Here is a 23,424-nt window from a genome sequence, read left to right as displayed (position 1 = left end):
TCAGGTGCTTCTGCTGCCTCCTCCTCCTCCGGCGTCCCAGACTGCAGCACGCTCCCCACACTGTTCCCCCTGTGACTGTGAATTAGAATGCTGGACGGTTATGCGGGTTCATGTACGATCTGCTTGGCACGGTCCTCCTGGCGTCGACGCACCAGCTGGGAGAGCTGGCGTCAGCGGGGCCCCCGGTTGGCTCCCACCACAAACACAAACTGCTTTTCCGATGAGTTCCGTAGGAAAACAATACATAGGCGGCAGGGGCTGTATTGATTGTAGGCCTATTGGCCACCCTATCCACAAAATCTGCCATATGAATGGAATACGCTCATTCTGTGAGGGATACATCCTGTTGGGGGGTTGTGTTGGCTTGAAGCCCCCCCCCCCATCCCCTCCAGTGTTATTCTGTATCCTGACTTAGCTACCCCCCCAAAGGAGTCTGGACTGACTGACGGACGGTGTATTTGAACAAGGGAGCTGGCAGGCTGTGACAGGTTAACGTGCACGCCTGAGATGTGGTGGATATAAATGGTTAGCAGCACCAGTGGTGGTAGTGGTGGTGAGAGAAGTCGTGTCGCTGAGTCACCCGGGGGTCACTCGACGTGGTTGTCGAGAACGGCCATTTTCTTAAATGTCACCATAGCACACAATTATCCTTTATCCTGAGATGACACTATGTTTCCCACTGTGTGCACGGTTCTGGAATTGTTCTGTTAATGCCCTTTGAGATATTTTGTACGTGAGGCTCAACACAAAGCTTATTATTATTATGATTGCTATTCCACATGTGCATTCGCCTGCGTGACAAAAAGCTTGCATTCACTTCCTGCTGCTGACCTCCATATTCACATGTCTCTATACTGTCTAACCCCTACCGGTTCCTTAATGGCCTGTCTCTATACTGTAAAACCCCTACCAGTTCCTTAATGGCCTGACTCTATACTGTCTAACCCCTACCGGTTCCTTAATGGCCTGACTCTATACTGTCTAACCCCTACCGGTTCCTTAATGGCCTGACTCTACTGTCAAACCCCTATCTATTAATTAAAGACCTGTCTCTGTACTGTATAACCCCTAGCTGTTCCGTAATGATCTGTCTCTGCACTGTCTAAACCCTACCTGCCCCTTATTGCCCTGTCTCTGTATTAACTGTCTTTGTATCGTTCCCCAACTTCCATAACTACACAGTGCTAAAAACATGCTAGCGCTGGCATCTATAAAACATCATAACATGTCCCATTCAAGAGACTAAATTATACATCTTTGTATAAACAAGCCTGTATTTGTATAATTAGCTCCATTGCATTCTTATATTATGCCACAATCACTGTACTAAGACTATGACTTCATTGTAATTGCTAATTACGACGGCACGGTCCGATATGCAAAGATATGCTAATCAATTGTGCTGATTACTTTTACTCTACCTCGAGTGTTAGTGTGAAGCAAGAATATGCTATAGATTCAGCATGCCTCATAGTCTTAATTATGATAAAAGTGTTTAGCCATACTTAGTTACATTCCCCATCTCCTATCTGAATTTTCTGGGAATCATATCGTACTAACCCTATATTATTCAATGCTAAATGCATCAGTGTTTTTGAACTACAGATCCTTTTCTTCAACAATGGACAAATTATTTAATCTTTCGTCCATCCAACTACCAAAAACTGTTTTGTTCGTGTCAAAGATCAAAAGTTTCATCTATTTAAGAGGAGTCATATATATTTATCCTGGATTGGAAATTCTTTCACTAGCATATAAAATACTGCTTGGATAAAGTGAAAATATATTATATTTATATTATATATATATACTTATATTTAATGCTAATTGCTAGTCAAGTGCAGCATGTGAATACAAATGTTTGCAAAAATAATAATCAAATGTAACATTTTCCACTTTAAATTCAAAATATCTCTGAGATATGAGTTTGAAGTGGTATTTTTTCATATTAAGTTGGGAGTTCTTTCTATATTTCCTTAAGAATATCCAAGCTTGACATTAAAGACTATAACTAAGCTAAGCTACTGCCCACTACTGCTACCAGTACAACCCCCATTTCATCCAAGCAACTACATCAAAACCATGTTCAAGGTCTCCCAGGTTGTGTGGGCTGTTTAATCAAATGGACGAGCAGAATCTAACCCTGCCATCTCCTCATAGATCTTCCTTTGGCTTGTTGTGAGCCATTGTCGCTTAGCAATGTGGAGGACACAATTCAATATTTACTGTTGATCAAACCTATGTCAGCTCACCCTCTTATCAATGTTTCCAGTTTTCACAATAAATAAATGAGATTAGCAACCCTATTTACAAAGTGTAGAAGTGTGTCTATCAGTGACCTCAACAGAGTTCAATGGTGTGACTTTTTATTAACAATTCTTTATCTAAATGCCCTTGCCCTTGGGCAGAAATGTAGACTAGTATCACATCAACCATTATGATCTCCGTTATCATAACCGCCACAAAGAGGGAGAGGGTATACAATGGAGAATTTTGTGCTGCTGTCTGCAGCCTGAGCGAGACAAGATCTATTGTTCGTCTTCTTTGCATGGTGCTGGTGTGGCTACATTGTAAAATGTATGATATTGTGTGAGAGCAACTTAAACATCGTGGACTCTGCACATACAGTACAGGGTTTGTACATTGTGACGTCACATCGCAATGGCCGCCTACATTTTGGAAGCACAGGACCATAGGAATAATATCGGTAGTAAAGGCGTTTTGGTAATTTTTTGTAATAAATAGTGAAATGATTTGTCATTATGGGGAGACATTGTTGTGTCGGAAACTGCAACAGCATTTCTCATGAGAGTCGTGGCCAAACAATGTCTTCATTAGCCTAGGTTACTTTGTTTTTAAGTTGATTTAGGATTATACATTAATACAACTCTGTCGTGATATCCCATCCCACAACTGTGACAGTCAGTGTGTGGGGAGCACTCTGGAGCAGACTGGCAGCTGTGCACCACCCAAGAGGGTGCAACAGACTGGTAGTGGATGAGGTGTCATACAGCCCCCCCTTCCCCGGACCCCCAAGCACACACACGCTTTGGGTACCTAGAAAAGGGCTATATAAATGCAATAACTTATTATTTTTATTACAAAATGGCGTAGTTTTGCCAACAAAAAAACTGATAATGCACACATCAACATGCACAGTGCTAAGAGAAGTCCTTTAATATAAACATATCTCCCTTGCTTTTTCTTTCTCTTTGTCCCCCCTCTGTAACCATGTTCCACACACTGTCTCTCTAGGTGAGATATATATATATATATATATATATATATATATATATATATATATATATATATATATATACATCAGCGCCACATCCTCTGCAAAGTTCCCCTGTAAGATAACATTCGGCTCTTTAAAGATTTAGAACACCTATCACAGCCTATGAATCCCACGGCCAAGCTGAGCAATAAAGAGCCTCTCTATCTTTCCCAGGGTCTCCCACCAAGGTTGGCTCACGACCTCTTTAGACTACAGGAGAACATACAGATCACCATAGGACTCTGGGTAATGTAGTCATACAATTTACTGTGTGACAAGGCACTATGTCTATCATCAAAATCATAAAAATAATATATCTATATTTAAATGCTTAAACAAACGACGCAGATTAACTGACTGATGAGGTGGACATATTTACATTTAATCATTTAGCACACTGTGGACGCTTATATCCAAAGTGACTTACAAGTTAGGCTGAGAACAATCATTTAAACAGCACATAGATGGATACGTGTATCTGAAGTCAAGCTGAATGTTCACCCTTTATTTGGAAATAACAACCTAGCACTGAATACATATACAGTATAGGAGGGAGAGACCGAGAAACAGAGAGAGACTGCTCAATAATGTAGACCTGCTGGCATTGATTATTCCATTCATTTCCGTCTATATTTTGGTCATGTGCGCGTGTATGTGGTTGTAATTGGGTTGTGATGTAAGGGGGGGTGTGTGTGTGTGAGGAGAGGGAGGGTTCTGATAACTGAAAGAGATTGCAGCACAAAGACTCCTGCTACTTCATCCTGTCGTGATCAAAGTTCTTCTCAAACATATCATTACAACTAAATAAGAGAAGGAAATGTGCACAAACAGTTTATTCCATGTTATGTGCACTTTGGCCTAGTTTGTGTGTGTGTGTGTGTGTGTGTGTGTGTACACATGCGCTTGTGTCTTTGCGTGTGCGGGAGCATGTAGGCGCGCATGTCTATGACTAGAGTGCTTGCGTGCAGTTCCAACACCAAGCTCAAGCAGGTTATCATAGGGGAGTGTAACTGGCTGTTGTATACAACACCCCACTGTTGCTTACACTAAACACTCCACAGCAGCCGTCTGGATAAGATAGCAGCTGCTGCCGCCCAGACATCTTCCAAGTCCTGCAGGAACTGCTCTGGTCATTAATAGTTGTTGTGGTATCTCAACTTTGCATGTTTTTTTAGATTAAAGGGCAGCCGTGTACAGGCTGCCCCTCTGTTATCACTGAGATGACACTGAGTGTGAAGCACGCAGGCTAACAGCGCGCCTTCAGGGCTTATTATTTTGACCTGAGTGGAAGGCTCCCATTGTGTCACATCAGGAAGGTCAAGGGGAAGCGGGGCCCGCCCCCTTTCCTGCCCAACAACCAATCACAAAAGAGGTTGGCCAGGTTCCACGCTCAGAAGTCCAATGAACAGATGTTTGTTTTATTGTTCTGTTGGTCACCGGTGGCATGTACACCACAAAACAAACAAATGCAGATTAACTGACTCTGACCAGGCGGACATATTAACATTCAATCATTTAGCACGCTCTATCCAAAGCGACTTACAAGTTAAGCTGAGGTCAATCATATAAACAGCATATAGACGTAACTTATATCTGAAGTCAAGATGCATGTAAACCCTTTATTTGGAAATAAACATCTAGCGCTCAATACACATATTCCTGGCTAAAAAAGGAAAGGATTGTTCCGAAAAGATCAGAAGCTCTGGCCAACCAACAAGCCAGAGCAGACCCTCTTCCAGAAGGAGACCACAAACTTTCCCACATTGTTTTGTGACCTGACCCACTACGACCCTGCGAGTTGACCCCGGAACAACTCTGGCGTTGACCCAGGAAGAACTCCAAGTACTCCGTCTGTCTTCAATCGTGGGTCCTTCCACATCAGTCAATGCGACAGGGGACGGTTTTTGTAAGAAATGTGGAGGAAGCAAACTTCAACCGATCAATCCCAGAATTGCGTTCACCCTAAATCCCACCCACACATCCCAAACCCGCCCCAATCTCAGTCCTTGGTGTCTCATCACTCTCCCTCCCCCACCCAACCACCCATCCATCCATCCACTCCCCCGTCCACAGTCCTTGTGTCCCCTCACTGGGGCCCGAGGGTGCTCTGAGTGTCGGCATGGTCGCTGCCCCACAGCCGGTAGAACTGGCTGAAGTCCACGTAGGGCGGCACGCGGCCCGTCTCGTCCGGCTGGGCCGCCTGGCTGCCCCTCTGGCGGAACAGGCTGCCGTCCCCGGAGCTGGAGCTGGAGCTCTGGGTCTGGGTGTTGGTGGACTGCAGGGTGGCCGTGGGGCTCTGGCTGCGTGGGGAGCGGGGGGGTTCCGGGGGAGAGGAGGAGGAGGAGAGGGGGGAGAAAGGGATCAGTGAGGGAGGAGAAGTGCAGGGAGGTGGTGGTGGTGGTGGTGGTGGTGGGGGGGCAGGGAGAGAGGAGGTAGGATGAGAAGAGGAGGAGGAGGAAGATGCGGAAAGGGAGGAGAGGCCAGGAGGTGGTGTAGGTATATAGGGGAAGGAGGAAGAGGAAGAGAGGGTGGGGGGCGGCGGGGTGAAGACAAAGGAGAAGGGAGAAGATGCGTGGGAGGAGGAGGAGAACGGGACCAGCGAGGGAAGAGAGGAGGAGGCGGGAAAGGGGTAGAGAGAGGAGAGCGGGGTGAGGGAGGAGGCGGCGGGAGGACAGGGGAGGGGGTGGAGGGAGGAGATGGGGCGGCAGAGGGGAGGGACAGGGAGGGAGTTGAGGGAGGTGGAGAGGCGGAGCGGGGGGAGAGGGGGAACGGGGGAGGCAGTGGGGGAGACAGAGAGTTCCATTATGGGCTGCAGGATGTCTACGGAGGCTGGGCGGCCGACCGGCGGGCCCACACTGGGGGGGAGGGGGAGCGGCGTGGCGGGCAGGGGTGGAAGGGAGGATGAGGAGCGGTGAGCAGGACATGGGACGACAATATCGTTTAGATACAGGAGGTGGACGTGAGTGAGTGAGAAGCAGTGAGCGAGTGAGTGATTAATAGAGGGAGTTTGATGGGGTGCGTGTTGGTGGTGCACGTCAAAGGGCAGAGGTAAAAACAGGACTAGACAACATGCATCGAGAACCCAGAGCACGGGCGGACACAGCGGTGCGCTATTTGAGGGCAGATTAGTCTTCATATGAGGTGTGTGTCTCCAGTCTCAAAAGTGATAACACTGGCCACAGCATCTGTCCATCCAGGCCTACTGCTGGATGTAGAGGACGGGGAGCCAATGAGGAGGAGGCCCCTGTTGTGTGCTCAACATACTTCTACAAAATAAGGAATTTGTTTTCCTGCCACATGCCATGGATAGGATTTGTAGAAACCTGCTGTGTGATTATGGGTTGGATTATTCATAAGGGGTTACAACACCACATGAGCTTTTATAGAGAGGAGAGGGGAGGAGTCGGGTGATGTACCATCCACAGTGATAGTCATTGACGTTATTCTAGAAAGGTCGGGCAAGGTCACTGTGCGAACTCCTGTTTGGTTAATCGAGTGGCGCCCAGAGGGGGTCAACGGTTCAAGGGCTGGTTCAGAGTGAGCTCAAGAGCAGCGGGATGGAGGAATACACAATTAAACCAGAACAACATTAGAGAGAGCACGGCGGGGACGGCGGGAGGTGAACATCAGGACCACCCGAAGCCAACAGCACAGTGGGAGGGAGGGAGGAAGTCAGAGCTTAACCAACCGAAAAGATAAACAGGATCACGGCGGCGTGGGGGGGGGGGTGGAAACCAAACACACCCAAAGGGAAACATGGCGATGGTGGTGATGGTGATGGTGGTGGTGATGGGCGATGGTGGTGGGTGAGCACACAGACGGCGGCGGAGAATCAAGAGCTCCCATGAGGGAGCAGACAGGAGAGCGAAGACAGGGGCGGTAACGGAGCGTGGCGTATACCGGGGACTCACTACAAGATAATTAGCCCACATCTCCCCCTGATTCCCCCTTCAGACAGTCGTGGGCTCTGAAGATAATCAGGCCCGACTGTCCTGTGGCGTGTTTTCACTTCTCCACCTCGAAAAACGTTTGATATGCAAATATGGAACATGTTCCCTTTTTGCTTATCCTAAATCCTGTAGTGTGCGGGGAGAATCCCAATCACATTAATTGTCACGTGGGAAAGGCCGGTGGCCAAATAGAAGCTGAGCTGACGCACTACAAGATTTCTTAAAATCGTGTTGATTTTTTCAACTCTTAACCAATTACCAGGACATCCATGTTTATATTCATTAATGAAAGGTGAAAGCATTGGGATTCATTAGAATATTCACATAAACAACAATGTTTAACATTTCTGAAGACACCACTGTCATGATTGTGGTCATCACAGGTTATAAGCTGATATAGTTCTGTTGCCTGCTTATAGAACAAGACAGAGAACACTGCACTACAGAGCAATGGTAGCATGGAATTCTTTACCACTTTTTTTGGTTAATGAAACAAGTAAGATGGCCTTTAAAATCTAATTGTAATTGTATTTGTTTACACACGGTGTCACATTATTTTTCTCTCTTTTAAAAGAGGCAATGTTCCTTTTCTTTTGGACCTCATAAGTACATAAGGGTTCTCAGACTGAGTTGATTAGAATAACCAACCCAAATCAAGTAATTATTTTCATTTCCTATTTTTATTGAATGTTTTGTTTGTGTTGTATGCTGTGTGAATGCATGCTTGTATGTCTAAAAAAGGATATGCAATTAGAAATTTGGACCTCAGGGAGAACAGCGCTCGTCTGTGTACGAGAAAGCTGATTGTGGATCAATAAACATTTCAATTTCAATAGTTAGACATTGAGTAAGGTGTTGGAGTTAAGGGGTTAAAAAGAGGTTTTAGTGATGTTGCAGTGTGTGCCTGTGGCTCACAGTGGGGCGGTGCAGCAGGGAGGGGGGTGGGGCGAGGGGGGTGTAGGGGAAGGTGCTTACCCCGGGGTGGGGGTCCCCTCCTCGACGGTGGAGGCGGTGTTGGTCCCGTTGGTGAGGGTGCCCTGGGAGGGCATGACCAGGGAGAGCGTTACACTGGTTTTACTGGTGCTCTGGCTGTTGGAGTAGGGGACAGACACCGGGTAGATGCGGCCCCCTGTGGAGACACGTGGGAGAGGGTTAAACGAAAAACCAAACACTAAAACAACTAAAACTGTTTGCTAATGGGTTACATACAGTAGTAGTGGTATGAATTAAATAATCAAGGCCTCCTACAGGATCACTGTGGACATTAGGATAAGAACCAAGCCCCTTTTGGATGTGAGTCGAACACACAAACCTAGACCATAACTCGAATATCCTGCCCCTTTATCGCAAGAAGCGGAATTAAGCTGGAGCAAAATATTTTGATTTTGAGGATATTAAAAGCTTTTTTTCGTTAGCTTTCAACTGGTCTGCCTTTTATCCCCAATTTCCGGTCTTGGAGGAATACAGTAGATCTTGTGTTATCTTAATGAAGCTTGGGAACATAAGACGTGCAAACCCCCCAGGGAGATAGAGAGTATTCACATGGAGCAAAATAAATCACAACCAACACAACCCGCCGCCACCACTGAGCTACGATAGGTCCATTCATCTACCTATTGATCACAAACAATCCCAAAAAAAAAACACTTTTTATCTCAGGGAATAACAGACCGCAATAAAATCGGAAAAAACTACAATATAATAAACGTTATTGTGGAACAAAATGTAGCGGAGAAGGAAACCCTACAAGGAGGGGGGTGGGGATTCTACAGTCTGATTGGTCGCCCCGGTCTCCCGGGAGCGCCCTACCCTGCGTGGGCGTCAGCAGGCCGTCAGAGGGGGGGTAGTCCAGCGTGCGGACCAGCAGGGTCATGTCCTCGTGGCGGGCGCAGCGGGCCGCCCGTTGGCGACCCGAGGCGTAGGCGTCGTGGTGCACCCGCTTGACGCGCTCCACCACCGCCTGGGCCGCCGCCTCCAGGTCGCTCTGCTGCGCCAACTCTGCCGCTACCATGGCAACCATCTCCTGCGCAGCCCCGTCCCGACGCACCAGGGGTTGAGTGGGGTGGAGGGGAGGTGGGAGGGGGTTGATGACGGAGCCGTGTGGAGAGAGAGGGAAGTGGGAGTGAGTCACTTGGTCACTTTGAGTCAGGGGAGCCGTGGACGGAGTGGGGTCGGGGTGAGACGAGGGGGAGGGGGAGGTGGGGGGGGGAAACAAACAAGACAGGAGGGAGACGGACAGACCGGAGGGGAGGATAGACCAGAAGGAGCGGGATTTAAGACCCTATAGTTTCCAGTGTTGTTATCGGCACATTCATCCGATGGCGAGCCACACTAATGACGATGAAATAGAGCCAGGTCGATATTTATAAGACAAATTATGTACAACTGACTTTAGAAAGCCATTCCGTCCTCATCAATACAAAAATAGCCAAATGAGACTTCAGGCCATTATAATGGCAGTGTGATGGATGGTAATAGACAGACAGACAAAAATATGGACCAGCAGTCAGGCAAACATGCAGGCAGGCAGAGAGACAGACAGACAGTTGAAGGAGGGGCTTCACCTGATTGGCTTGTTCGGGTCCGCGGGCGGACTCCAGGGCGCTGATGAGGCCCTCTGACATCAGCAGCAGGAAGCCCGTCACGCCGTCCAACTGGTTACGGTGGATCTCCGGCTCGGCGATGATTGGCTGGGACTTGGCTCCGCTGATGACATCAATGTGAGTAAGCACAGCGTGAACACGCAAAAATAGACCAAAAAAAGAATGGGGTGAGAGAAAGAGGGGACAGGATGGGATATCGACTCAGCACAGAAAGAAATAAACAGACGAGAGGATGAATGGCTGAAGGGGAGAGGAGAGACACAGGCTACTGACTTCTTGCTTGAGTGTGTGAGTGTGTGAGACAGCGAGTGAACGAGTGAGTCACGCGTCTGTGTGTGTGTCCCACCTGAGCAGGTCGATGTCTGTGTAGTTGAGTTTGACCCGGTAGTCTCCGATGGTTCTGGTGCTGGGTTGACCTGCGATCTGCCCCGCCTGCTTCACCCTGGCCGGGTCCACACCTAGGATAGTGGCAGACGAGAGAGAAATAGTATTTTTTACTATTTCACGTCAAATTTGTGTATCATGTCTTTTTTTAATGGTGATTTGTTAATGTCAACAAAGTTATGTTTCCCATCCTAAAACCGTTCTATAATCATCCTACAACCGTCCTATAACCTCCAGAACCCTCCTACAACTGTCCTACAACCATCCTATAAGCTTCCTACAACCATCCTACAAGCTTCATACAAGCTTCCTACCTGGGTTCAGGTGTCGTGTGCACCGGCCAAACAAATGGACCGGCCACCCGAGTGCCACCTCATTTTACATAAATAGAACGAATGTGCTGAAAACTTTAAGAAGGTTACATAATCCGCTCTGCTCCACCGTGCCTACAGCCTCCATCACTTGAGACAGACCTCTCCTCCAGGTATACACACACACACACACACACACACACACACACACACACACACACACACACACACACACACACACACACACACACACACACACACACACACACACAAGAGCAGCACCTCGCTCCACAGAACCCCGCAACCTGACATCGCGCCACAGCAGCAGAAACAACAAACAAACTAGAACGGGTGCTTTCAGAGGTAATGGTGTGCTCAGCACCCAGACATCGAGTTCCCTCCCCTCACCCTCCTTGCCCCCCAAAACCACAGCACTCATCGAGAGCAAAATTATACCCTAGTGTCTAACCTGGTCCTTTTGTGAGGAAATGGAAGGGCGGTGTAAAAGCAGCAATCATGGTCTGTATAGGGAGCCGGGATTGGCATTGGAAGTCATTGACCCGCATTCACCGTGAGTACTCGCACTTGATGAATTTAGAGCAGACTAGATCGAATAGATAGCGTGAGAATGTCTGACGCCTTCCCGCTCATCAAAATCAATGGAAAGCAAGTGCAATTTCTAATTAATTTAGTGTACTTAATCATCATCACCAGGCTTTAGTTAGCAGTTATATTCTTATTTATGTTTTTTTTTTTTTTTACATAATAGAAATCGAATAAAGCCAACTTAACAAACATTGGATGACTATAGATTCACTCTCAGTCAACAAATACAGACGTCCAATCCAGACTTCATACCCATTGCTACATAGAAATCAACAGTCATGACGTGAATGTGAAATGTCACTTTAGGTCCATTTTGGAGCAAAATGTCAGTGATGCACGGGGGTAATGGAACATTATGCAAAAGTCAAAGGCTGACATTGGCAAGATGACAGCTGTTGAAAGAGCCAGAAGGTGATAGATTGACAACACTTTCATTTTGTACCATGGACTACAGGTAGGTAGGTAGAGAGAGGGTGTGTGTGTGTGTGTGTGTGTGTGTGTGTGTGTGTGTGTGTGTGTGTGTGTGTGTGTGTGTGTGTGTGTGTGTGTGTGTGTGTGTGTGTGTGTGTGTGTGTGTGTGTGTGTGTGTGTCACCCAGAGCAGCCAGTCTCTGCAGCTCATCCTCATTTTCCGTGTTGTGAGGTCTTCCGATCTGCTGCACCTGGTTCTGCCCGTCGCTGCTGGACTTGCACAGCAGTGCCCGGTTGGACCCTGAAACGCAGAACCCCGGACAGTCACAAAACACACCTCTACCACCACCAAGACCCAAACATACTGAATCGCCTGCATTTATACAGCACCTTCCTAACCTGTGGGCACCCAAAGCACTTCATTAGAAGTGCCTCACATTCATCTCTTCATATACATTTATTCACACACCGACGGCGTTGCTACGAGGCGCCGGGGATAGAACCAACCACCCTCCGGTTGCCAGACTACCTGCTCCACTCCTGAGCTGCCGTACTGCCGGCTGTACAACATTTTGTGACGTAATTTAAAAAAAGACAAGATCTATTCATCAGAAGAGCAAAGAGAATTACCTTATATTTAGTTCTAAGTCACTTTTGAGATGGTTAAGTAAAAATTATTTGAATTGGCTGTTGATATGGCGAAAGTGTTTTACCTACCGAAGGTCATTTTCTGCAATTAAAAGACAATGTAAAGGGACAGTATTTAGGAGCTCTGAACTCATATCCTTTATTTGGAGTGAATCATTGCTTGTATTTTGCTGCACAACAATTTCAACATCAGTCTTGTGGTAGGACAGACTCCCTTGCTGTACAACGTTGGGCCCAGACAGCTGGAAGATGGAGAATTAGATTGAGGTTATCGTTATGACTCCCCAGCTATAAACTGAATGTGTGCAACAGCAGGTTTAATTATTCACATAGACGTGTATAATATTATACACATTATACACATTTGTTATTTTACCTCGCTGCTCTGTTTTGGCTTGACTTTTAAATGAGAAATAAATACAGGTGTGTGTGTGTGTGTGTGTGTGTGTGTGTAATACTTGAGATACTACTTCTTAAAATACTTTATTGATCCCAGTAGGGAAATTCTGGATTTTTATGGTACCCTTTTTTGATATGTCGCAATACGACTCACTGCACTATTGTTTTTCATGATTGTATTGACTTTGTGCTTGAACTGTATGTAACATAAATCTTGATATCTGCATGTTAGAACAACAATTTCAAAGGGAGTGCTTCCTGCTTTACGTCAAGAGAAGGCTTGCATCCATTCGATAATGGATGCAATGACCAGAACATTAGGGCACTTTTTTGTCAATACCGTAGATATTTACAGAGGTGATTATGTGACAGGGCTATCCTTTGTCAGCTAGCTATTGGTGCCATATCCAATATCTGTCACAGCTCCCTGGTAGAGATGTTCAGCCACTCTTTGCTGACCATCAGCGTACAAATATAAAATGGTTGCTTCCCACCAGGGGAGTATCACATTATGGGTCGCGCGACCTCGGCTGCCAGAACCATTTCCATCCCACCACAGCTGGGGGGGCGCGTTGCTTAACCTACCAGTGCCGATACGGCCCCTGCAGCTCTCCATGTCACACACTATGACCTTTGACCCCACAAATAGCCAGAAGAAGCCAGCTGAGGGAAAGCATTTTACTTACTGCTCCGGCTGCAACGGACCAACCCGCACTCACCCTTCATTCCACCCCACTCTCCACTGCATTAGGCGCAGAACGCACTTGAACAGTGCTTCTCACAACGGAGGTACCCGTATCCCTAGGGGTACGCAAAAGAATTGCAGGGTACTAGGAACATTTCTAAAAATATTAACATTTTGTTGGTAAATGGACTGTATTTATATAGCACTTTTTGTAACCAGCCACTCAAAGCGCTTTACAATATTGCCTAACATTCACCCATTCATGCACACATTCAAACACAGACGGTGGTGTCAGCCATGCAGGGTTAGGAGGAGCCGGGGATCTAACTAGCAACCTTGCGGTTACCAGCCAACCTGCACTACCTCCTGAGCTACATGCCGCCAATTGTTGTTTTAATATTGGTTATGAACAATCGTTAAATTATCCGGCCAAACAAAAACGTAATGAATCTCAATAGCACTTTGATCAAATGTAGCAAGCTGATACAGACTTTGGAAGTTTGGTAAATATTTCCAAGGAGAGCTTTTCACATTAACATGTGACTTTTGTGAATGTGCTTCGATTCTGAAAGCCAGTTGGAAGAAAGTCGAGGAAGGGATGAGTGGCCTAAATGTGCAACTGAAAACAAGAGAGAAAGAGAATCTGCAACGGATAAAGCTGAAAAGACACACCAACCTTTAAAGTCAGCAAGTAGAGCACAGCCAGCGTTACTCACTAAACTTAGTATTCACACCATCCTCTAAATGTTCATGTTTATTACACCAAATAACATGCACAACCATTATGGTTGACAAAAATAATCTTAGAGGGGGTGCATTTAGTAAACATAGTTGGAGTACTACTTTACTAGAGCAGCCCAGTGAGACATCTATGGGAGAAGGTGGCAGATCAAAGCACGCGAGTGTTCATGAACCGAGGCGTGGATAGGACTCAAGTCTATGGCTGGATGCAAACATTTAAAAGAAACACATTGCGTCTGTCCAGACACGGCTGTGTGCTTTTGGCTTGAATCTCCATTTTAATGTGGCTTCAAACTAGGGCTGCTCGATTTTGGAAAAAATGAGAATCACGATTTTTTTGGTCAAGATTGAAATCACGATTCTTCAAATGATTCTTTTTGAGTTTGAAAATAAAATTTGCATTTATTCAGCATTTCGGCAAAAAAAACCTCACTGTAACAGAGTTTTCCAAATTCTTAAACTACACAAAATGTAAAAAAAAAATAGAAAATGTTCAAATTGGAAATAATGTACAAATAAATATGTATCCAGCTGTTCTGTAATTAGGGACCGAGCAGGGAACCTGCAAGGAACCTCTTGTAATTCCCAGTTTTATTATTATTATTATTCCGCCGCGTTTGCATTACACATGCCCTACCGATCGCTCGCTTTTTACGAAACTCACTAGACGCGTAGAGGTTGACCCAAGATTAGCACACAGCAAAAATTACACTAATTGGCCTAAAGGTGGCGCTATACCAACTGCCCAAATATGCAAACTTTGCACAAGCATATCTCGCCACCGGTTTGACCTACACTCGTGAAACTTTGCTCACACATGCATATACACATGCTGAACAAATAAGCCTCTTGAACTGAACACTTCCGGGTTGCAAGATTTTCTGCCATTTTGAATTTAGTTAAAAACTGTAAATTGCGATCCCAGGATTTTGGACTTTGACAAAAATCCCTTTGCCCATATCATCTCTGGCCCATTATCTTCAATCTGACCAAAGGATTAGTCTGATAAATATACTAGAAAATCAAATAAGACAGAACAACTTAAATTAACTTTCTCGTGTTTAGTGCACTGACACATTTTTAATCTAACGTTTTTTGTACGACACTCAACAAATTGCATTCTGTAAATTGATCCAGTAATGGATTAAGGCTGGAAGGACTGGCCTGGCCCATCATACTCAGAACTCACTGAAATGAACTTGTCTTGAACATCAGAATCATTAAAAAAAATATATATATATATATATTTTATTTTTTCCAAAAGAAACGTTCCAACTCGATTTTATTAATTTGGAGATCGTTTGACCCAAGAATCTAAATCGTGATCAAAATTTGATTAATTGCACAGCCCTACTTCAAACACAAACATCTAGATAACCCGGAGGACGTTCAAATACCCAAACAGAACATGAGGACGAAGGAGTCTGAGGGAAACCACGTAAACCTATTCCATCACTTGCAGTGATTCTGGGAAGCTTTCCAAAGTGGATTATAAAGAATTATCGATAACAACATATGCCAATTGATGGAGACTTTTATCGAAAGCTTGTTTAGAACAGGGCGGGCTAAACAAATCTATTTGTTGCCTGAACAGAGCAGTTTGGGGTTTGTTTAGTTTGTATAGTTTGGTTTTACACTCCCCATATATGGGCAGGCATGTTATTCTATGAGGTTTGCTGTGAGAAATAACAACCAGTGGTTCCTGTTTGTTCCATTTTGATGACTTGAGGAAAGACTAAAACCAGGTTTCTGTTTATTGCAGTAGTGATGTACATTCTGTGCAAATCTGTTGGTTTTAAAGTGTTTCTGGTGAACACTGTCCAATACACAGACAAAGCTTTGGAAAGCAGAGAAGAACTTGGAGATATCAGTATTGAGGAGATGATAACGTATGCTGGCCTTGCACATTTAAGTAAAAGCAACAACATTTGCTGAAGGTTCAGAATGTGAAGGGAGCGAGTTGTGTGCACACACACACACACACACACACACACACACACACACACACACACACACACACACACACACACACACACACACACACACACACACACACACACACACACACACACACACACAGTGTGGGTGGAGGGTGCTTGCCTTTGTGTTGCTACATAAATAAATTGCAAATATGATAAGATAATACTCTGCAAATTTACATAAATAGATAGATAATCCTACTTACAAATTAATCAAGGCTTGATCACATTCCTTAATGTTGATTCTGATAGTCAACACATAAAATAGAAGTTAAAAAGGGTTTTGGTTTGATCAGAATCTCCATGAAATGTTCCAAGCAGGATTTGTCTCATTGAAATATAATTTTCCTTCACAAGGAATATCAAATTTGTTAAAAATTCATCAAGAATACAACTGTGTATATCTATATAATTAAACCGACCAAAACTGACTATAGCAGTACATATGAAAACACAGAATCGCTCAAACACTGTCATCAAAGTTACAGCTGCACCATTTCTGCCCCCTCTTTGAGCCATACTCAACGGCACCTAACTAATGTTGACTGGCGTGACACAGTCTTGTACCCATGACATTCAATTAACAAATGACACATTCTATTTTAATTAGACAAACTGTGTCGGGAACATTGCTTTGCGATTCAGATCTCCATGAAAATGTTTTTAATTGAACAACTCTAGTCCGTTTCCACGGTCCAGGCGTGACTAGGGATGTTCCCGACTGGTCACAGCACAACGATGCTGCGCTTCGGCACCGGAGAGAGCAGTTGGCTGAGGGGCTGAGCGCCCCTCAGCCCCAGTCGGTAGCTGCTATCAGGGCAAGTGTGTTGCCGTTCATGATCGGTCGGTCTTATCGTGACTTAATTTAAATCCCTGTTTAAATAAGACAGGAGGCCTTTTGATATAACCATGGCCGTATGAACGCGCTCTCGCTCCCGCCAAAGGATTGAACACTGAAGGATGGGCACACACGGCCCCAACACGCACTGGCCTGATCTTAAGAAAGTAATACAAAGTGTATTCCCCTCACATGCACGGGAGCTAGGCTACTGTAACTCATAACAGGAAGCAAATGCTAACCTGGCGAACTCCGAATGATGAATTAGGAATTAAACAACTCGGTAAGAGATGCAAATGCTAATTTTACAGATACATCTGCGTATCCCTTTAACTGTCAGGGAAATAAGTCCTAAGGAACATCCCTTGGTGTGATGCATGAGGTGTCCGGGACCCTATGGTGTGTTTGTGCGTACCAACGTAAGATGGGGCATGCGTGTATGGATGTACGCATGGCGTACCGATGTTAGATGTGTGCATGTGTGTGTGTCTGCGCACTGCATACCAACGTTGGCGATGTACAGCTTGCTGTTGAGGATGAGGGCCACCACGGCCGTGGCTCCTCCTGACACCTCCTGCTCCAGCTCCTTCAGACGCTCCTGCACCTTCTGGCCCTGGGGGGACAGCTGGTGGTACCCGGTGCCCTGGCCACACCCACCCACCCACCCACCCACACACCCACACACACACACACACACACACACACACACACACACACACACACACACACACACACAGTCAGAGGTCAACAGGCCAGGGCGTTTCATTGGCTGAGCTCGGCTTTTCCCCAAATGGCGAAATAAATTAAAGGGAAACTTTTTACAATATTACTAAATTGTGCCCAATAAACATCATTTAATGAGGTTGGTTTGCCAAATAAATTACGAAATACGTATATATATTTTTACAATGCATTTTAGTTCACAGATCTATAATAATACAAAAGCATGTATGTATAGATACATTTACACATGTTATATTAAATACACACATTTAAACATATATCTATAAAACCAATTACAGGAAATCGTTAATCCTGAGTGGAAGTCAAAGGGAAGAGTGAGAGTTAGAGAGGGAAAGGAGGAAGAGAGTACATTGGTAGTACAGTGGTACAGACAGACAGACAGACAGACAGACAGACAGACAGACAGATCAGAGTAAGAAGCGAGAGGGAGGGAGTGTGTGAGTGAGAGTCCTCTGACATATCTAACAAGGGTGGCTGATGAGACCAATAAGGACCTAGTGCTCTTCTGCAGCAGCAAGTTTTGTACCCCACCGGTTACCATGACGACCAGCAAGGAGTACTAACGTCCACGAGTCTCTATCAGTGAGTTGTGTGTGTGTGTGTGTGTGTACCTCGTTGTGTGTTGGGAGGTAATTGGAGAGGTCAGCCTTCACAGCCAGAGCGTCGTCGATCGTCTTGAAGAAGCTCTTCTCCACCCCACTGAAGGCCTACAAACACAGGGAAACCACAACATAATTGACTGACTTTCTAATCAGGTGATTCATCTTCATTTATTAAAAGCAAAAATCATCTCATAAGAGAATTAAAAGTGGCTGGCGGTATGATTTAATGAGCTATTATTATTTGAGGGTAATAAGTTAGAACTGTAACAGCCGTTATTAGGGAGTGAAATATTCGTCAGAGCATTTTTCCAGATGCATGAGACAATTTAGATTTTAGACCCTCCTTTCTGACAATCAAGGCATCTCTTCCCTGATTGGTTCAGGGAATCTATTCCTTTCCTCCTCTATTCCTTTCTATATCTATAGAAATGTAGGAAGCAGGGTCCAAAGTGAAGGTCTTTTTACCTTTAGAAAAATCTATATGCCGAACAATTATTTGAAGGTTAACCCCCGGATTAAGCTCGAAATCAATCACTTGGAGATACAATAACCCTTTTGGGGTACCCAATATATATATATATATATATATATATGCCCTGGCCCCACCCACCCACCCCCACACACACACAGTCAGAGGTCAACAGGCCAGGGCGTTTCATTGGCTGAGCTCGGCTTTTCCCCAAATGGCGAAATAAATTAAAGGGAAACTTTTTACAATAGTACTAAATTGTGCCGAATAAACATAATTTAATGAGGTTGGTTTGCCAAATAAATTACGAAATACGTATATATATTTTTACAATGCATTTTAGTTCACAGATCTAAGCCATTTGGGGAAAGGCGTGTGTGTGTGTGTCGCATATATACATACATATATATACATATATATATATATACATATATATATATATATATATATATATATATATTGGGTACCCCAAAAGATCTGTGATCTTTGAACTGTGAACTATATATATATATATATATATTATATATATTATATATAAGTAATATATAATATAGATAATATATATACACAGCACCTTTGAAAGAAGGAGATGTCCACCCACACGTATCTATTGTCTGGTTTCAATTCTCTCCAACGCCATAACCATGGTTAAGGCAACAGAGAGTCCCTATGAGCAGCCCAAGGCCTCAGTATCCCACCTGACTGTCGGTAGTCATGGCAACATGCCATGTCGGTAAGACAAAAAGGGCAATGTGTCAACAAAATACACAGCAAAACTCATTATAAGTAGGAGAAAATACAGATTTTCCCTCACAGTATTAAAAGTTTTATTTTTTCCATCTTTCATATGTATCTTATCTGATTATGTGTTTATTTGCCTTTAAATACCTGCGACACTTTATGAAACATGAAAAGAAGGAAAATATTTAATTTACCATTAAACAAAAGCACTACTGCTGAAACCAAGGTATTATACTCAGATATTATGTTCTTCTTGTATATAGATCAGTAAATCAATGATGACTGACGATGGAGATGTACATTACTGATCACTGACCTGTTTTAATGGTCTGTAACCATGGGAACGACTTTAAAGGGGCCCAGAAAACATGTGACATGACAACATGTGATTTAATAACAGTGAACTGAAAAAACTGCAAAAACTGGGTGGATTTCAATGAGTGAAGGGGTGGACAGCGACCAATTACAGACTATAGTTCACGTCTTGTATCTGTAACAAATCATTCTTTAATACATTGTTAAGTTGATCCAACAAATTATAAATGCATACTTTCATTTTAAGTTTTGCGCAACACACAATGGGTAACTGAATGGCACACACACACACACCTGTGTGAGGAGTCTGCGCACATCGTCGTCGGTGTGTGTGGAGTTGAGCTGTCCCAGCAGCAGCTCGGCGGTGAGGAACTGGGACACGTAGCTCGCCACGCGGTTGCCGTCGTAGCCGTTGAACACGCCGTACAGGAAACAGCCGTCCTCCCCTCTGAAGGGAAGCACCACAATGCCCGGCATTACTACTACATATACCAGGACTACTGCTACGGCTTGACCACTACACCACTTCTAAACATACTGACCTCAACATCACTGCTAATTTCAGATTATTGAATCGAGTACAAATGCCACCGTAAAGATTAGACATAGTTTGTCCCAGTAGTTCAGGAAAGACCAAACATAATGATAATAGAGAATATCCTTTTTGTATGATATAAGAGGAGAGATAAACTATAGGTCTTGTAGGCCTATATCGTGACTTCACATCGAAATAAATGCTACCATTTTGGAGGAGCTTTGTAATATTATTTATTATGTTTGTAGTAATGTTGTTTAATCATTGTTAGGGAAGAAATATGGGAAGATATTGGAACCAGTTGGAAACTACCACTGCATTTCTCGTGTTAGTAATGGAAAAATAAAGTTTTAATTAGCCTAGGTTACGGTATATTTAAGTCAATTTAGAAATGTACACACTCTTCTGAGTCTTTGCAATGAGTATTGACAACGCAAATATTACATGATGCAATCTGATGTGCAAGCCCTGTTATCCAAAGCGCTCATTTCTCACCTGAACCGTAGGTGTCCGTCTTCGTTGGGGTGGCTTTGAGTGCCTTTACCGTCAGGGCCGTAGAAACAGCTGGGGGCCGAGCCCACCCCACACATCTGGCAGAGAGGCAGGTCATCTGTCCAGCTCTGATGCTGTTGCCAAAACGTGTTGCGTACATACATTTGATGAACAGATAAACATCAAATATTTGATAGCAAGCATTATGCAAATTATTCAAAGTGGATGGCTCAACCATGCAAATGACAGCGTTGTAAAAATCAAAACTAAGTTGTACCTACGTCAGTACACTAATACATCACACATGTTGGTACCGAATCGCATATCCGGACTGATAATTAATGTGTCGGCCTACCAGGTCTGTATATGCTTATTTGTGTTAAAGTTAGAGGAAGTGGGAAGTGTTACACTATTTGTTTACAAATGTGACAGCAAGTGATAATACTGGTGGCTATGGTCTATGAAAAAGTTACTTTTCGCTGCAACCTAGAAATTTGTACTCGCATACTCTCTTCCTGCCAGATAATATATAATATATAATTTGAGTTAATAGTATATTGAGTTTTTCAAAATTAAGTTGCGTAAAATGTGATGTGATAACGTAAGTGCATCTAGTTAATTTAGCTTTGACATTAGCAGCACGTTAAACACAGCAAAGAAGACCCGCATTGAGACAACAGTACTGGTAGATGGAGCACATAGAGACTTTTTAATCAAACGTCTCCAACTGTTAAGTGAAAAGTATTCCTGAAAGCGATAGCTTAAAAAATTATCTTACGCTCTGCATCAGATTCCTCCGCTGGGCCGCCATCTTGGCTGTGTTTAATCAAGTGGATTGGGGCGTCACTGCTGCGCAGATTCTGCGCAGTTAGTGCCAGGTATATAAAGTGCTTCATAATAATAACAGTTTATACTCTGATTGACCTCAAAGAATATACATTTTTGCAACGTTTCACCAGGTGAGGACCAAATTGAATAGTTACTAGATAAGTTAATAGTTGATACCTTTTACTGGAATGAAAACTCGACCTATAGCGCCTCCACGTGGCTGCACGGTTGTTAATACAGGTGTGCATTTGTCATCCATTTAAGTAATTACTTTTGGAAAACAATAATACATATATAAAGGACGGTAAGGACTTAATAAATAAAAAACAAAAAAATCAAGCTAGTGGAAAATATGTTAGGCCTACTAATCTTTATTCGACAATACTATTCTTGATTTAATGTTGTATATCTATATGCAGTCATTTGCTCATATCATCTTTCTTTTAGGTTTCATTCGATTCGATTTTGAAGTGAATCGAGAATCCACTTAAAACGGAGATGTTAGTAATTTTTATTTGTTGTGTTGGACAATTTTCTCCCGCTAGAGGGATCTAAAAACACAGTCCACTCCATGCCCCCCTCCCCCGCCACACACACACACACACACACACACACACACACACACACACACACACACACACACACACACACACACACACACACACACACACACACACACACACACACACACACACACACACACACACACACACACACACACACACACACACACACACACACACACACACACACACACACAATGTACAGTGAAGTTGAGGAAAAAAAAAATCATATTTCTTTTTTTGTATTGACTTTTATTGGTTCATCTCAGGACATCAAAAACATACTTGTATGTACAATCATTTTGAAACCTTATGTTACTTAAGTTTGCAGAGTAACAGCACATACTTCTAAATCAAGATGTATTTATAAAAGCATATATATATGTATATATATTTTATAGTTTTTATAGTTTCACAATTTGGTCAATTTTTTTGTTGCAGTATTTTTTAAAGTCATTGTTGTTATCCCAAAATAAAAACATCTCCATATCTGGCAACATACAGGAGGCTAACGCGATATCACTCACAAAACACTCAAGACTGTATATCTTATTTTATGTATATCTCTATTTAATTTATTTTTGACATAATTCCCTAAAAATAAATAAATTAAAATAACTTGATAAGCTGACATAGAGATTCATATATATATATATATATACATACAAAGATACTTTTATTTTGTATATTTTTATTCAGAGGAATGCTTGTCTGTATGTAATCTGAATGTTGTTTTACTGAGATTAGTTTTTCCTTTTAGAAGCATCGGAACACCACATTTAAAGCTTTAACTGCTTATTGTAACATCTTGTAAATAACCATTTGGCTAGACTCAATGTGATTCATTGTAAATTGGGATATGTAATCATTGACCACCCGCATAACTGAGTTGGCAGCGCCATATTACAGATTTCTTTCAAGATGAATTTAGACGATTTAGGACAATAATAGAAGCTGCTGCTGTAAGGTTCATGTTGGGTAGGGTAATTGTTTTCCGGTTGTCACAGATTAATTAAACTTGGCAGTTACCACGAAGGCCACCAATAGCAGAACCCCCACGTCAACTAAAAACCTTTAAGTAGGACTATAAACATGACCTCCATCCCCTGAATGGACCAGCGCTGTTCATCTCTCAGTCTATCAGTGTTTGCACACTGTCCTAGCCAACAGGAACAAATATAAATGAACAATAGTTGATGGTTGTTGCATGTGGTCCATTGATGTATTTTGTTTTTTTGCGACCAAGCAACTATGGCTGAGTTTCGATAGTTGTCCTGGTTTGTTGGTTGGGGCAGTGTAAAAGC

The 23,424-nt window shown here is 43.6% G+C and overlaps 1 protein-coding gene across 1 annotated transcript; it reads right to left on the bottom strand.

Moving 5' to 3' along the window:
- Positions 1–3,630: 3,630 nt before the first annotated feature.
- Positions 3,631–21,570, bottom strand: tab1 (TGF-beta activated kinase 1/MAP3K7 binding protein 1). The gene is made up of 11 exons (XM_084465795.1): positions 21,508–21,570; positions 20,733–20,863; positions 19,997–20,150; positions 18,187–18,282; positions 17,336–17,474; positions 11,726–11,842; positions 10,177–10,288; positions 9,792–9,933; positions 9,037–9,250; positions 8,203–8,356; positions 3,631–5,577 (listed from the first exon to the last, which is right to left on the bottom strand). The coding sequence occupies exons 1-11, from the start codon at positions 21,538–21,540 to the stop codon at positions 5,364–5,366; spliced, it is 1,506 nt and encodes a 501-aa protein (XP_084321921.1). The 5' UTR covers positions 21,541–21,570; the 3' UTR covers positions 3,631–5,363.
- Between the last annotated feature and the right edge of the window lie 1,854 nt (positions 21,571–23,424).

The sequence above is a fragment of the Micromesistius poutassou genome, assembly GCF_964030765.1.
Source record: "Micromesistius poutassou genome assembly, chromosome: 3".
NCBI lineage: Eukaryota > Metazoa > Chordata > Actinopteri > Gadiformes > Gadidae > Micromesistius > Micromesistius poutassou.
Note: the sequence above shows the minus strand (reverse complement) of the source record. Positions and strands in the feature narration are given on the sequence as shown.